At 51.1% G+C, this 15,371-nt stretch overlaps 8 protein-coding genes across 8 annotated transcripts; 5 read left to right on the top strand and 3 right to left on the bottom strand.

Moving 5' to 3' along the window:
* Positions 1-7: 7 nt before the first annotated feature.
* Positions 8-1,076, top strand: PPTG_17422 (hypothetical protein; the record flags this gene model as incomplete). The annotated part of the gene is made up of 1 exon (XM_008915155.1): positions 8-1,076. The coding sequence occupies one exon, from the start codon at positions 8-10 to the stop codon at positions 965-967; it is 960 nt and encodes a 319-aa protein (XP_008913403.1). The 3' UTR covers positions 968-1,076.
* A 78-nt stretch (positions 1,077-1,154) lies between these two features.
* Positions 1,155-2,366, top strand: PPTG_17421 (hypothetical protein). Its single transcript, XM_008915154.1, has one exon. The coding sequence runs from the start codon at positions 1,312-1,314 to the stop codon at positions 2,266-2,268; it is 957 nt and encodes a 318-aa protein (XP_008913402.1). The 5' UTR covers positions 1,155-1,311; the 3' UTR covers positions 2,269-2,366.
* A 2,220-nt stretch (positions 2,367-4,586) lies between these two features.
* PPTG_17420 (hypothetical protein) lies at positions 4,587-5,550 on the top strand. Its single transcript, XM_008915153.1, has one exon. It carries the CDS (start codon positions 4,700-4,702, stop codon positions 5,402-5,404), a length of 705 nt encoding a protein of 234 aa, XP_008913401.1. The 5' UTR covers positions 4,587-4,699; the 3' UTR covers positions 5,405-5,550.
* Positions 5,520-7,695, bottom strand: PPTG_17419 (hypothetical protein). Its single transcript, XM_008915152.1, has one exon. The coding sequence runs from the start codon at positions 7,623-7,625 to the stop codon at positions 5,784-5,786; it is 1,842 nt and encodes a 613-aa protein (XP_008913400.1). The 5' UTR covers positions 7,626-7,695; the 3' UTR covers positions 5,520-5,783.
* A 571-nt stretch (positions 7,696-8,266) lies between these two features.
* On the bottom strand, positions 8,267-9,955 carry PPTG_17418 (hypothetical protein; the record flags this gene model as incomplete). The annotated part of the gene is made up of 1 exon (XM_008915151.1): positions 8,267-9,955. One exon carries the CDS (start codon positions 9,953-9,955, stop codon positions 8,267-8,269), a length of 1,689 nt encoding a protein of 562 aa, XP_008913399.1.
* Positions 9,956-10,170: 215 nt separating this feature from the next.
* Positions 10,171-11,472, bottom strand: PPTG_17417 (hypothetical protein; the record flags this gene model as incomplete). The annotated part of the gene is made up of 1 exon (XM_008915150.1): positions 10,171-11,472. One exon carries the CDS (start codon positions 11,470-11,472, stop codon positions 10,171-10,173), a length of 1,302 nt encoding a protein of 433 aa, XP_008913398.1.
* A 583-nt stretch (positions 11,473-12,055) lies between these two features.
* PPTG_17416 (hypothetical protein) lies at positions 12,056-13,742 on the top strand. Its single transcript, XM_008915149.1, has one exon. It carries the CDS (start codon positions 12,087-12,089, stop codon positions 13,485-13,487), a length of 1,401 nt encoding a protein of 466 aa, XP_008913397.1. The 5' UTR covers positions 12,056-12,086; the 3' UTR covers positions 13,488-13,742.
* Positions 13,743-13,991: 249 nt separating this feature from the next.
* On the top strand, positions 13,992-15,365 carry PPTG_17415 (hypothetical protein). The gene has a single exon (XM_008915148.1). The coding sequence runs from the start codon at positions 14,046-14,048 to the stop codon at positions 15,231-15,233; it is 1,188 nt and encodes a 395-aa protein (XP_008913396.1). The 5' UTR covers positions 13,992-14,045; the 3' UTR covers positions 15,234-15,365.
* Positions 15,366-15,371: the final 6 nt, after the last annotated feature.

Below are 15,371 nucleotides of genomic sequence, written 5' to 3'. Positions count from 1 at the left end.
ATCTACCATGACTAAGTTTGTCCTCACCGGTTCGGATGGCAACCTTGGCCGTATCGCCGCCGACTTCGCTCTTGAGATCCTTAAGCCGGAAGATCAACTTGTGCTCACCAGCTACAACCTCAAGTTGATCCCTGAAGACGTCGTTGCCGGTTGGCGTGCCAAGGGCGCGGAGGTCGTGGAAGCCACCTACGACGATGTTGAAAGCATGAAGAAGGCGTTCGAGGGTGCAGAGGCCGTGGGCTTCATCTCGACGTGGCTGTTCGGCGACGGTCGTCGTAACCAGGCCCGCAACGTCTGTGCCGCTGCCAAGGCCGTCGGTGTCAAGCGCGTGTGCTACACTTCGTTCGTTGGTGCTGGCTGCGAGACTGACGTGGAGGAGGAGATCCCATTCCTGCCGCGTGACCACCACTTCGTGGAGAAGACGGTCAAGGAGTCTGGACTGCAGTACAACATCCAGCGTAACTGGCTGTACATGGACAACATCCCGACCCTGTTCGCTCCGTCGTGGAAGTTCTGCGGTGACAAGTGGTTGTCCAACAGCCACGGTGTGCCTGGCGCGTACGTCGCACGTGAGGACTGCGGTCGTGTGTTCGCTGCTCTGATCCTGGGTCGTGGTGAGCCTAACACGGTGTACGATGTGACTGGCCCCGAGGTCGTCCAACAGAAGGATCTGATGGAGTGGATGTGCCAACAAACCGGTTACAAGTGCGAGTACGTCGACATGCCCGACGAGGAGCTCACCAAGTGGTGGCTCGACCGCGGTCTGCCCACCGACATGGCCACGGGAGACTTCTCGCAGCTGCCTATGAAGCTGTGCATTGGCGACGCTATCTGCTGCGGTGAGATGCTGGGTAACGGGGCCATGAACTCCGTGTCCGACACCGTTGAGAAGCTGACGGGACGCAAGCCCGCTCGTTACCAGGACTACTTGCTCAAGTACAAGGACATCTTCCCCAAGCCCGAGTAAATGTGAAGATATAGTTCTTCGAGACACAAGAATCGACAAACATACTAGAATAATACAGTGTCCAACTTCAGAGTTTGTTCGTGAAAAAATCGGTAGAACTGTGGTGGCAATAGCGACACGTGGAGTTCTTGTTGGGGTGTTTGCAGTCTGTTCGCTCATTCGACAAGATCCGATCTTTGTCCGGAGACGTTCCCGGCGGAAAGGGAATAAGATTTGGCGGCCATTCTTATGCTCTGCAGGCCCCACACGTAGTACGTGCCACGTACCGATAAGCCTTATGGCACGTATCCACGTGCGCTTGATCTAAGGCCTCCTCACTTCACTTTACGACAAGCACAAGCATCATGGTCAAGTACGTTCTGATGGGAGCTGGTGGTAACGTTGGCGGTGTCGCGGCCGACTTCGCCGTTGAGATCGCGAAACCAGAGGACCACCTGGTGTTCGCCAGCAGCAGTCTGGACAAGATCCCTGCCGAGAAAGTAGCCCATTGGCGCAGTAAGGGCGTCGAGGTGGTGTCTGCCAGCTACGACGACCGAGAGAGTATGAAAAAGGCGTTCAAAGGTGCAGATGCCGTTGCGACCATCTCGACGTGGCTGATCGGAGACCGTCGCCGCAACCAGATCAAGAACGCGCTCGAAGTGGCGAAGGAAATGGGCGTCAAGCGCTTCTGCTACACGTCGGGGGCTGGTGCTGGCGTGGAAGCAAAGACGGAGGAGGACATCCCCTATCTGCTTCGCGACCACCACTACATCGAGCAGTTGGTCTACGCGTCCGGTCTGCAGTACAACATCCAAAGAAACTGCTTGTACGCGGACAACATTCCAATGTACTTCGCTCCTTCGTGGAAATTCTGCGGTGACAAGTGGCTGACCAATAGTCACGGCCAGAAGGGCTGCTACGTGTCCCGTGACGACTGTGGTCGTGTGTTGGGAGCCTTGCTTCTCGGCCGGGGTGAACCAAACACGGTCTACGAAGTCACGGGCGGTGGCGGCGTCTCGCACGAAGAAATCTTCGACTTCATGAGCAGTGAAGTTGGCTACAAGGGAGAGTTGGTGGATATGACCGATGAGGAGCTGAAGAAATGGTGGCTGGACCGTGGCCTTCCCAAGGACGTGTACGGTGATTTCTCGCAGCTTCCGATGAAGTTGTGTATTGGTGATCTGCTGTGTTCCGGTGAGATGGTTGCTAATGGATGCATGATGCCGGCGTCGAATGCCGTGGAGAAATTAACGGGCCGCAAGCCGACCCACTGGAAGGATGCGATGATCAAGTACAAGGATATCTTTCCGAAGTCGGAGTAAAGTGCCAAGGACAGCCGTTACAACTAGATAGCGCGAAGTTTTCCGATAATAATGTTTCTTGCATTTTTGCTGTGAATTCAACCGATTTCGTCTCCAAATTTTTTTTTGCTGACTTCATCAGTGCAATCGTCGAACTGTTGAGAAGTAGATACCATCAAGGAGCTGGACTTTGACGCGCTTGGGTAGAGTTCCTTAAGTGCTGCCATGCGCCACCGATTTTTCTACTGTGTGAAAGGCGCAGCGCATTCGACATTGGGGAGATTGACTAGCGTTGCTGGGGCGCCTGGTGACGCCTTTGATAGCCCGCGCTGGATTGCAATACGCCGCAACGCCACGAAAGCGTAATAAAGATCTAATAGATCTTTAAGTGCAACGCAACCTTTCGCGCTTATTGAGTCAAGTGTCGTCCGAACTGAGCACCTCCACAACTGAGCTCTCTACAGCCACGTCAATTGCGGATAGACCAACACACCAGTGTTGACGGCCCGGCAGATCTTGAGCTGATGAAAGCGACTGTCAAGTATGATATCCTATGTTAAGAGCGGCATACACTATACGAACACAGTGAGCTCCCGAGAGGTATCGTAACTGTTAAAGTGCTCGATTATCATCTATCCTGGCTTAGCGTGCAAAGTTTCTTCACCCGTAGTTCGCAGACATTCACGGATGAATCTCTAGAGGTGCAGCAAAAAGTGATCTGTATAGAATGAGGTACGTATTGTACGCCAGTCAGCCATGTTCCGCCCCTCCTTGACATGCACGGTACTTCTTGTCCTCCGGTGCGCCGCTTCGGGTGACCGTTGTCTGCTGAAAGTGCGTTCGTGCATCTTTATTCTTCGATTTTCGACTGGACGTCGACAGGCACCGTGTGCTTCTTCCTGACCCGATGTTTCATTTACGAAGGGCGCAGATAACGAAAAAGCATCCAAGCATTTACATGTAACAGCACGCGTCTCGATCCACAGCACAGTGAAATTTTCTCGTGCAGGACAGAAATGCATCGGAATTTCCGATTCGAAAATGAATCACTGGTTTTTCGTGGCTTGTACAACTCAACGCCAGGCCATCCGACTTGTCCAAATGTCCAAGGCAGTGCACAATAGCACGACTGTGACATTCAACATGGCTTGCTTCCTGATCTATCACGTGCAATGTTAGCCGCGAAACGACGCATCATATTGCCACCGCTGAACTTACCTGGTCCGCCCTAGCTGTCTGAACAGGAAACCACTTCGTCGGCGCATCAGAAACTGCCTGCCTTGGCACGACGAGGAAAGGTCACTACGGATCGACGATATCAGCAGCGTCGATGGTATACGCCCTCGACCGAAAAGATCGTTTCTTGCTGGAGTTGACAGCCGAAATACGGGAAGGACTATAAAATGCTTGCTTATTCGATTTTAACGTTGAAATTGGGATGTGAGCCATGTTCATAAAAATGTACTAAATGTGCGTGTGGGAATGCTGCAGTGATGCATGGGACTGCGAGCGTGATGATCATCATGTCTCCATTGTCTGAGTCATTAGTGAAGTCATGTCTAATAAAATGAGTGCTTTCACACTGCTACACTACTGACGTGATCAACAATTTGGTCACCAATACGGTGTAATCCTCTCATTTCGACCGGAAATAGGTGTAGTGAAGCAAAATGTGCATATGTTCAAGCGCTTTTTGAAAGCAATAAAGTATGATCAGTACCAAAAAAAAATCGCTCCTCCGTGAGGTTCCTTTCAAAATCAAGTACTGGAGATTAAAATTAAGTCCACACTTGACACAAAATTTGACAGTTTATGTACGATTCGACGATGAGAGTGGTACTGGGTACTCGACTTCAAGTTCAGTTTCGTGCCCCTTCGAGTGCAACGTGCATAGAGGCAAGTCTCCTGGTCCGCCCTCATGCAGGCGCCATCCTGGATTGCCACCGCCGCTGAGCAGGGAAAACGGTCCGGAAGATCAGCAGTCGGCGCGTCAGAAACTGACCCAACTAAAAGGAATGAACGCTGCAGTCCGAACAACAAATCTTAGGAGTAATGAGTTGCATCCCAGGAATATTTATTGCATTACACTGCTAGAATTACACTCAATAACTGTACTATGCTGCTAGTGCTTATTGTGCAGCACGATGTTGTCGAATATGATGCTCCATCACAAGGTCGGACTGTCAGTTCCTTCGGTTGCTGCAGTGCTGACCCTATGACACCATCTAGGCCAGGCGCATACAAAAAGGACGGGAGCAACGGGTGACGCATGTCAAGTGGAATATTTCTCTCCTGGTAACGGCTTCTGAGCCTTTTCGGCTACTAGGTAGGTAGGTAGGTACGAGTAAACCCCCAAAGGCTCTCGGTGAACTTGAGACCCTCCGCTCCGAAGTCCCACATCTCAATTTTCTCACTCTCCACCAGGAGTACAAACACCCGATACATCGCCACCATGATGTCCTTCCGCACATTCCTGCCCCTTTCGCAGCCAACCTTCGTCGAGATGCCACAGTTGCTGGGTATCAAGCCGACAAAGCCGGTCAACAAGTGCTCGATCGACTTTATCCTCTCGAGCGATAAGGTCAGCACAACGCCAGCATTGTTGCCCTCGTTCCCGTGGGCATCACCACAGCGAGGATCATCCAGCAAGACGTTCTCTCCGATCATGGCACCGCCCACGGGTTCCTCCAAGATCGCAAAGCGGCGTCCTCTCCAGAACGTCAGCGCGTCCAATGCGAGTACAAAAGTATCAGGAAAGGCTGGAGTTGTGCTGGTCAACGGCACCGTCGTCAAGAAGGGCAGCAAGTACTGCATGATCGAGGGCTGCACGAGTCGCGCAAAGCACGCACGCCGTTGTTGGCGCCACGGTGGCTCCGTCAAGTGCAAGGTCCCGGACTGCGCTAACCGCGCCAAGACCAAAGGTGTCTGCTGGTCACACGGCGGTGGCACTCTCTGTTCGTTCCGTGGTTGCACAACTATCTCCGTCTCAAACGGTGTTTGCTGGGCCCACGGCGGTGGCAAGCGCTGCGCGATGGAGGGCTGTGCTCGTCCCGCTTACGAGCGTACCGACCACCTCTGCACGCTGCACTTCGAGGAGAAGCAGTACATCACACAGGTGCACAGCCACAATACTCAGTGCCACCAGCACCACTACTAAATTTCCAGATACCTTCATTTTTGAGGTAGACCAAGATACTGCCGCCAATTCAGATGCTACAACGCTAGCGCATACACATAACTCGTGACAGAGTACTCCAGAATCCTAAATAATTACCACTGAAAAATAAAATAATTGCACAAAAATGATTTCTTGGAACTTTGTTACATTTAGAAAGGAGCAACGATTCATTCCTCACTTTCAACACCCACAAATTTTACGAGAACTCCAGCTCCTGGCTCACTTGAGATCACTAATTCGCATTGTTTGCTTCTCTGGAGTAAACCGACACTTGCATAGCTCGTTTTATCGGCGTTAATTGTCTGCTGTGAAAACGGTGCTGGAGGATACGGTTCCATACAAATAATGGACTGGATTTTTACGATGCTTCTCCACGTAAAACTGCTTGTTGCTCCTCAAAAGCGCCATAGGATTGGCGGAATAGTGGATGGAAGAACGACATCCATTCGTCGTACGGAATGCGCTTATTTTTTGTGTTGGGTGTAGGATTGTCTCCAATATCCTGCCCGCCACGGAATTCGTGCCAGTCGCAGCCCACAAACTGACACATGTTCCGGTAGCCCCAGCGGAATCGCTCCTTGGGGAAAATTTCCACTACTGTAGTCATCGGACGCGCCCAAATGACGTTCACGAGTCCAGCGCCGTGCATACTAATGATCATGTCGCTCTCGATCGTGGTTTTCATCTGCTCAAACAGCGTCAAGTTCACGTAGTCGATAGATCGGAACTCGACATTTAGACCCTTGTACTCAATCCGCATGTTTGACATCACTTCGTCCTCATTCACCCACATCCGCTGTAGCTTACGTCCACCGTACGGCCGACGAGTGATCACCGTCACGATCATAGGACGGACCGTAGTGACGCCGAGTTCGCGTTCCATTTCTGGGGTCACGTTCAATGTTAAGAGAGACTGGGCACGGAAAGTCTTCATCAATTCCGACTCGAAGCACGGCTCCTCGTTATCCAGATGTTGCATCATGGGCCCAGATAATTCGAACGGGGCTACCATTACATCACCACGGAAATGCACACGTTTTCCTATAAGAGTAGCACCATCAATAATTTCGTGGTTGGGCGCCAACAGACCTTGATGTAAGGCATCAATCGGAGACGGATAGCCACCGTCCAGGTGGATCACGTGGGTTTTAGTGACGTCCCAGCCAAGAGCCTGAAGCATAATCCACGAGTTGAGAGCGTATGAGATCTGGAAGAACGGGTTGTGGTCGTCACGGCGAGCAATTAGCACCACTGGGTCTTCGAATACCACCGTCTCGTTATTATCCGGCGCTTGCAATGGGTTTTTCACAAAATCCCACGCTGATCGTTTGGTATTTTCCGGTTTCCGCGGAGAGCAAATGGTCGACATTGGGACACCCTCTTCTGGAAATCCCATTAGTGATGGTTGCCAGATCTGTTCTGCCTTGCGCTCTTTATCCCCCGGTAGCTTTCTAAAATGATTAGCCAGCTCGTCACAAGCGCAATTGACCAGCCTCATGTTGAAGTTAAACCTCGGGTCGTGCTTGCCGCCGTCCTCCGCCATACTTTTAATAGGCGCATGGATCCCAACCTCCACGAGGTCAAGCATGAGGTTCTGGAACGTGGCGCTGCGGATACCTCCGGCCACTCTGAACGTGGAGACCTTGGTGGCCTTCTCGGGGCTTACGGGAGCTTGTTTCACGCTGTCCCAGCCTCCGTCGGCACAGAAATTCCTTGCAGCCTGTTGCACTGCGGCGATGATGCCTACATCGCGCTGTGCGTAGCATTTGTTCTTGGTTTCCACGCTGCTATAGTCGTGCGGTGCCTTGGTGCGCTGTATTACGAGGCTTTTGAGTTGCTCCTGCTTCTTGAGTTGCTCCACAGTCGGCTGCGTCACCGGAGGAGGTGTAGTAGTTGCCACAGGAGTGTTGGTCGTTGTGGTCTGCCCAGCGGTTGAAGTGCTATTGACGCTGGTAGCTGCCTGTTGCTGATAGCCACTGTGACGTGTGGGTCCCCGCACGCTGAGTCCTGATTGGCTCTTATCGCTGGTGCGGAAGCTGCTCGTGGCGGCCGATAAGTCTACGATACGAGCAACCATCGAGAGCGCGCCCAGCAGCAACAGCACGAGTGCCAGCGTCTGCAGTAGACGTCGTCGTGGTCCGCACAAGGTAGTGGGAGATACGGACACGGCCGTGGAGGGCGCCGCGTCGTCCTTGGGCATGGCGGGGGGCGGGGAGAGCGACGGAATTCTGACTGAGGACCCAGCGCACAGATGCGGAATTGGCTCGGGTAGACTTTTGGTCAGATGTGTCGGGTTGCGATTGGTAGAAACTCTTTTTATAGCCAATCAGAGTGCATCAAGATGATTAATCGCGACCAGACGATCGACGTGGACCGGGCGGCAGCTCGATGTGTTTGGCACGAAGGTCGAGATCAAGCCCCGACACCATCTTGCACGGCATCATGGACAGGTGAGGATTGTGGCAGGTAAACTCTTGGTGGTTCGGTTGATGGCTTCCACGTTGGCGAGTGTTCTTGAGATTTTTTACAATTACAATTGAACGACAGTCGAGCAGCGAGATTAACTTGGTTGAACCAAGCAGCAAAAATACACTGTAGGCAGCGAGTTGAGGTTGGCTTGGAATAATGACACAGTGCCATTAGACGCAGCGATGCTGTTTATGAAAACTACTATATCAGTGGTAGTAAAAGTCATGGCGAATGGAAACGTTTGGCTTTATTCTGCAATATCCGCAGTCCGAACCGACATACGCCAGGGTAAAAATGCGGAAAGCAGTAACAAACTACTACGACGTAAGTACGTACCAATGGAAAGGGTTTATCAGTTGTAAAGATTGAAGACTATGACGATTCTCCACGCAGAACCGTCTGCTGCTTCTGAAATGCACCATAGCTACTATTGAAGAGCGGCGTGAAGAAGAGCATCCACTCGTCGTAAGGAATTCGTTTGCTTTTGGTGTTAGGAACCGGATTTTCACCAACGTCTTCGCCACCGCGGAATTGGTGCCAATTGCAGCCGACAAACTGACACAAGTTGCGGTATCCCCAGCGGAATCGCTGCTTTGGGAAAATCTCCAATACCATCGTCATCGGACGCGCCCAGAGCACATTCACCAAGCCAGCGCCATGCATACTGATGATCATGTCACTCTCAATGGTGGTCTTCATCTGCTCGGCTAGAGTCAAATTCACATATTCCACTGAGCGGAACTCCACGTTCAGATCTCTGTACTTCGCTCGTATTTTGTCCATGATCTCGTCCTCGTTAAGCCACACGCGCTGCAGCACACGTCCACCGTACGGGCGACGGGTGATCACGGTCACGATCATAGGGCGAATGGCAGTCAAGCCGATGCTGCGTTCTATCTGTGGTGTTATGCCCAATGTCAGCAGAGCTTGGGAGCGAAATGTTTTAAACAACTCTGAATCAAAGCACGGTTCATCGTTATCCAGGTGTTGCATCATTGGACCCGACAGTTCATACGGTGCGATCATTACATCACCACGGAAGTGCAGACGCTTACCCATAAGCGTGGATCCATCAATAAGCTTATGGTTTGGAGACAAGAGTCCCTGGTGCAGTTCGTCAATGGGTGAAGGATAGCCACCGTCAAAGTGAATCAGATGGGTTTTAGTGACGTCCCAGCCAAGAGCTTGGAGCATGATCCACGAGTTGAGAGCGTACGAGATCTGGAAGAACGGGTTGTGGTCGTCACGGCGAGCAATTAGCACCACCGGGTCCTCGAATATAACCGTCTCGTTGTTATCTGGTGCTTGTAACGGGTTCTTAACGAAATCCCACGCCGAGCGACTCGTGTTCTTGGGACGTTCTAATGAGCAAATACTCGACAAGGGGATGCCACTATCCGGGAACAGCATGAGTGATGGCTGCCATACCTGTTCACCTCGACGTTCCTTATCGCCCGGTAGACCGCTGAAATAGGCAGCAAATTCATCGCACGCGCAGTTAATCAACCGCGGGTTGAAGTTAAATCTTGGGTCGTGCTTGCCGCCGTCTTGAGCCATACTCTCAATAGGTGAATTGATCTTGACGTCGATCAGATCCAACATGAGATTCTGAAACGTGGCGCTCCTGATGCCTCCTGGAACTCGATACGTCGATATCTTTGTAGCCTTGCTAGGACTAACAGGCTGTTGCTTCTCTTTGTCCCATCCTCCATTCATGCAGAAGTTCTTGGCGGCTTGGCGTACTGATGGAATGATACCGACATCTCTTTGCTTGTAGCACTTGCTCTTGATATCCTGGTTGTTGTATACATGCGGAGCCCGGGTCGGTTGTGTGATCAGAGTCTGGAGTTCTTGCTGCCGCTGTAGCCGTAGCGTTTGTCGAACGTCGTTTCTACCTCCTGGTACGCTGAGTTCTGGATTCGAGATACTGCGGCTTGAAATATCCACAACTCGTCCCACCATCGAGAACGCGGTCACTAACAGCAGCACAAGCCCCACCATCTCTGGTGTGCGACGGCGAGAGCCGCAGAGTACGCTGGGAGGCACTTTGTCCTTGATCATGCTCGCCACGGTACGATTGAGACTGAAGTCGCAGGGTCGGATCGAAACCAATATGGAGGTTACTATCTGAGTGGACGCAACGGTCGGTTAACTAGTAACGGAAATAGATTTTGACTTGATACAGCGTTCATTTAGCTTCATGGCCGGTTATTCCGCCTTTATTCAATTCTTAATTCTTCACATATCCTTGAATGTGGAATTCTGACATCACTTTATCAAACATACACGCGTCGCTGGGCTCCAAGCAGCGGTTCACGTTGTTCCTCTCGAGCTCGACGGCGAGAGTGGTTGAACCAGCGGAGGATCATGGCCACGAGAAAGACAACTCCAGCTAGAGGAAGAAGGTTTTCCTTGTCGCGGCTCAAGCCGTCCCACACAGCTGCAGTATCGGTCCGTACAGACACGGAAGAGCTGCTCTCAGCTGAATCCAGTTCTGCTGAAGCAAATACGCCACTCGAGATCGCAGTGTACTTTGACTTAATAACCGGTATCTTGTGTAGCTTACAGTTAGCAGGCAGATAAGAACCTTGAACAGGCTCCGGCCCAAGCTGGCTGTAACCCGTGCTGGTAATCACATGAGGAGCTGTACCAGTGAACTTGACGTGGCCACTACCGTACGCCTCAACTGTCAACGCATCAGTAGCTTTAACGACGACGTTGCCACTACTCATCAAATCCACATCCACCATACCACACTGCACGCCGCCAAGATCAAGCTCACCCGAGCCTTGCATCGACAGCTTTGCAGACTGACAAGAGCCTTGTGGCCCGACAGAAACGTCACCCGAACCAACTTGTTCCACCTCGAGAAAATTGACAGACATTGGTGAGGTCCAACTCAAACACGCGTCGCCAGATCCCTCCGCTATCAACGTCAAACTGTCGACGTCACTCTCGGACTCAACGAATACGGTAGTGTCCCCAGAGGAGAAATACTCAAGTCGAAATTTAGACACTCGGAGTTCCGAGAACCTTGTCTGCAGTTGTCCACTTCCTTTAGAGTTCAGCGTTAAGGCGTCCACCTTCACCGTCTGAGTGGAAGTTGCGAACAGATCCCCACTGCCAACTGTAGCGATGGCCAAACTCGGCCCCATTGTGGCCAATACGTTGTCCTCCACCACTACGTCTCCAGACCCTTGATTGGTCACTCGCTGCAGTGTATTCTGCTGTGATAGCACGACTTCCACAGTTTTCCTGGGCGCTGTAATGTCCAACGTGAGGAGTTCGCTCATCATCCTGAGCAGCACTAGAATGTCCTTTTGGTCATGGACGTCCCCCTTAATGACCCTCACTCTTGCAACGTTATTGTCTCCACTAACATCACTGTTTGGTTCCTCATAGCGGATGAAGACGTCGTGACTCCCGTGGACATTCACAGCATCCACTCGTTGCGCATCGCAAGACGGGCTGCTACCAGCCTCGCATTGTACCACCAACCAGTGTGGAATCCGCGACTTGGACGCTATAGTGACATTGATCTCCATGCCTGCTGCGCTGGTAGACGACAGAATCTCCATCGCTGCCAGCGACTCATACAGTTGACAAGGCAGTCTCAAAACCGATCCCCTTACAAAATTAACGAATCATATCCAAGATCGCGACAGTTTCAATTTGGTTGGTTGAAAAAGCGAACAGACTTGAAAGGCAACTGCCGGTTGAAGTGCACACGGATCACTCACTGTTACTGTGGCAGCAACTTGCTGCTCATTGTCAGTGAGGCTGTAAAGTCTGAAAAGGGAAGAGAACTTCCCGTTAGAGGAGAAGTTCGCTCTGGAGTTGATACTCTGGTCGATCACTTCCTCCGCACGAGCAATGCTTGGCGTGGTGTATTTACCCAAAATTTCCAGTGGATCTGCTGTTACCTTCGTAGTATAGACACAGAGATGCAAGTACATGTAGTGATCGTTTGATTGGGCGCATGCAGACGCCAACGAGTGTGGGTGCTCTTACACCGTGATCTCCAAAACCATTCTTCAGTCTAAACATTCCAAGCGCACATTTGTCCTACAAACGCAAGTCAATCCTAAAACTGCTCTTAAAGCGTTTGTGTAATCACGCAGAATGATGCTCAGATTACTATCATTCTCAAAAGCACGATTATTAAAAAATATGTTATACCACAGTTCCTCACATGCGATATCATAGTTCCCAATACCACACAAGAAATTCCAACAAATTGGTGCATGATCACTTCGCAATTGTCGCCATGAAGCGCATTTCAACTGTCCTCGCTCTCTTCCAGATGCTGCTTCTGGTTCAAATGGCATCAGCCGATGTCACGTCCACAGATATTGCAACGTCCACGGATCCAGCGTCTCCGGAACTGCTGGAAAAGACGTGGACAGTCTCCGCTGCCAGCCTCGACAAGCTCGAGATTCATGTGGCTGGCAACGTATTCGTGGATCATGACACCTCACTGCAATCCGATGCTCAAGTAGTTGCGAAAGTTGTGATGCATGCAAGCTCGTCAAAGCTGCTAGACGCTGTGGACGTCACGGACATTGGCGGAGACAGCGATACCGGCGTCCGTCTGCACTACAAGAACCAACAGGTACACGTCGAAGGTCTCGTAATGACTCAAGTCCTGCTAAGCAAACCGAAATCCCTGCTCGCTGTCAGCGCTACCAACACTCAGAACGTGGTGCTCGGAGACAATGTCGTGCTTGGCGACAAGACTGCAAGACTGCACTTCTCCACACACGGCAAAGGACACATTTTTGTCGGGTCGACCACCGCCTCATTTGATGTGCGATCAGTAGGCGTCGTTGTCTCTGGGGACGGCGGCATTCAATTCCAATCTGCATCACTTAAAGTTGCAGAGGATGTGGTCCTCTCCTTGGTTGGAGCTGGTCACGTTGCTGTCCTTGCTGAGGACAAATTCGTAGCCAACAAGGTGGAGTCTGCCGTTGCGGGGACTGGTAAAGTCTTCGTGCAGACTCCTGGATTACAAGCTGACACGCTCGTAACTGAAATTGTTGAAAACGGAGAAGTTTCGTACGCAACTGAAGGAACATGCAATAGTGAGAAGATTCGCCTGGCAGGTGAAGGTTCTGTGAACGCAGCATCGATTGTGTGTAAGAACGCCGATGTCAGTATTCTCGGTATTGGAGAAGTGGTAGTCCAAGCTACTGAACGTCTGTCGGCCACGCTACTGCTCACTGGGTCCGTCAGGTATGTGAATACCCGCCCTAAGTCCATTCAATCGTCAGGTTTGGTGCTGGAAAGTAGCATCAAGCAAGCTCAGGCCAACCCCATAGCGAAGTATTCCCCTCTTACCCCACCCAATCGAGCTGCCACTGCTGTCTTCCTGACAGTCGAAGCCGCCAATAACGACGATAGTCCCTATATTCACGTACGGCCAGCCGTTGCGACAGGAATGAGACTGCAAAACTTGAGCGCGTCGTTGCCAGAGAGTATGAGTGCATTGGTCCTCTTCGAAGTCGCAATTGGTGCCATGGCATTCGTTGCGGTGTCCGTGTTCAAGTTCCAGCAACGTCGGATCCGTAATAAGTACCAGACGCTGTTGCCATGACTAAGCTCGGTCAAGACAACTTGGAGTACAGTAGCAAAATGAAAGTATAATTGTTTTTTGTATCCGCTAAATCCACTGATCTAGTTCCTGGTTCTACATTTTTTTTTCTGGTGAATCTGAAGCGAGGGTTGTCCGGTGTTGCGTTTTTTATTGACATGTGACCTAGAGATTCTGTAGATTTTAAGCATCAGATGTAGATTTCTTGTCAGTTCAAATACGACAAGAGCCCTGAAACTTCATGAAGGGAAAACATCGTTGTGGATTCCTGTGTGTGGTAAATTTTTTACCGCTGCTATTGTGCTACCACTGATACTATAGTACAGTAATGCACTCCATTTTTCATGGAGTTGGATAATATAGGGTTTGCAATTACATCAGGTTTCAGAAAAGCAACCTGGGAATATTTTAGCAAAAGGAGCATTATATCCGGAAGTTTATCTAAGGTCCTAGGGTGCGAAAACGGGGTGCAGTACTGTACAAGCGATTGATGTCAAATCATCAACTGGTAGACTGGAAGCCATTCCACACTTCTCTTTCTCCATCGAGGACGCTGTATAGATGAACGACACAATTTCCGACGATGCAGTCTCGTACTGGACTGTGCACTGCACCCCAGGCGGTTCTCTTTGTGACGAAGGTCAAAATTTCGTCGTCATCGTCACGGGTAGCGACGACGTCGTGCTCCGATACGAGAACTCGCTTACTGCTGGGAATGGCGACGTGGCTCGAGTTAGCGCGAAGGAGTCTGACAGTCTGGTGGATCAGCTGATGATGATTGACGGTCTCCCGGTTCTAGAGCTTTCTGCAAAAGAGGGAAATCTGGATGTGGTGCTGTTACGCAAGGAACGAGTGCACCAAGTCGTGAACCAGGGCTCAGGGAATGTAGCTGTGCATGACGGTGTGCTGGTAACGAGTGGACCAGGATTGACAGTCAGCGCCCTAGGCAGTGGAGACGTTTCACTAACGGCGTCAACGATCACTGTAGATGATCTGACCCTGAGCTCTCAAGGCAGTGGTCGTCTACAAGCCTCCTTCTCCGAAGTTAAGGTCAAAACAGCATCAGTAGAGGTATCTTCTTCAGCCGACGCCACTGTAATTGTTGAGTCAAGTGCTGCAACAGACTCTCTAGCCGTGAGTGTGCAAGGATCCGGGTCCTTGTGTCTCACTGCCGGCTCCTCCATTGATACTAACCAATTGAACATCAAGAAAATTGGTGCTGGAGATGTTTCACTTGGGCCACGAGGATCATGTCAAGACGCGAAATTGTCGACAACTGGACCTGGTACAGTTGACGCGGGTGGAATTCAATGCAAAAATGTCAATGTGGATCTGTTGGGTAACGGCAATGTCGTCGTACAAGCAACTGGTACGTTGTCAGGTGATGTGTACGGAAGCGGCCACTTGAAATACTACGGCAACGCACCAAAATCTATTGACAACGTCAACTACATGGGTCTCGTGACTGCATCACCAGTGTCAAGCGCGTATCATCCGTCGGGATGCACAGCCAAACAATTCCCTCTAAAGCCGACAGATACCGTAGAAGCCTCGTCCAGTTCGGGAGGAGGCAGCGTTGGCGAGGAGTTTAGCTATCACGTGACAATTGACCAGAGTAATATCGTATATCTCGCAGCCGTAGTGTTCCTGGTGGCGTTGGCTCTGCGCTGGTTCAACGAGTCTCGCCGTCGAGCTCGGGAGGAACAGCGACAGCCACTTGTGGGTGCAGGCAGACGAGTTTACATGTAAGAATACAACGAGAACATCCACAGAACTTGCGATCCTTCCCGCAGTTAGTAAAGCGTGACAAGCGTTGATCGCGCGATGAATTGGCGCGTGCTAGACGTGCGCTTGCACTGATCTTAGGGATTGGAACAGAGGAATGAA

This window comes from Phytophthora parasitica, assembly GCF_000247585.1.
Source record: "Phytophthora parasitica INRA-310 unplaced genomic scaffold supercont2.68, whole genome shotgun sequence".
In the NCBI taxonomy this organism is placed as follows: Eukaryota; Oomycota; class Peronosporomycetes; order Peronosporales; family Peronosporaceae; genus Phytophthora; species Phytophthora nicotianae.
Note: the sequence above shows the minus strand (reverse complement) of the source record. Positions and strands in the feature narration are given on the sequence as shown.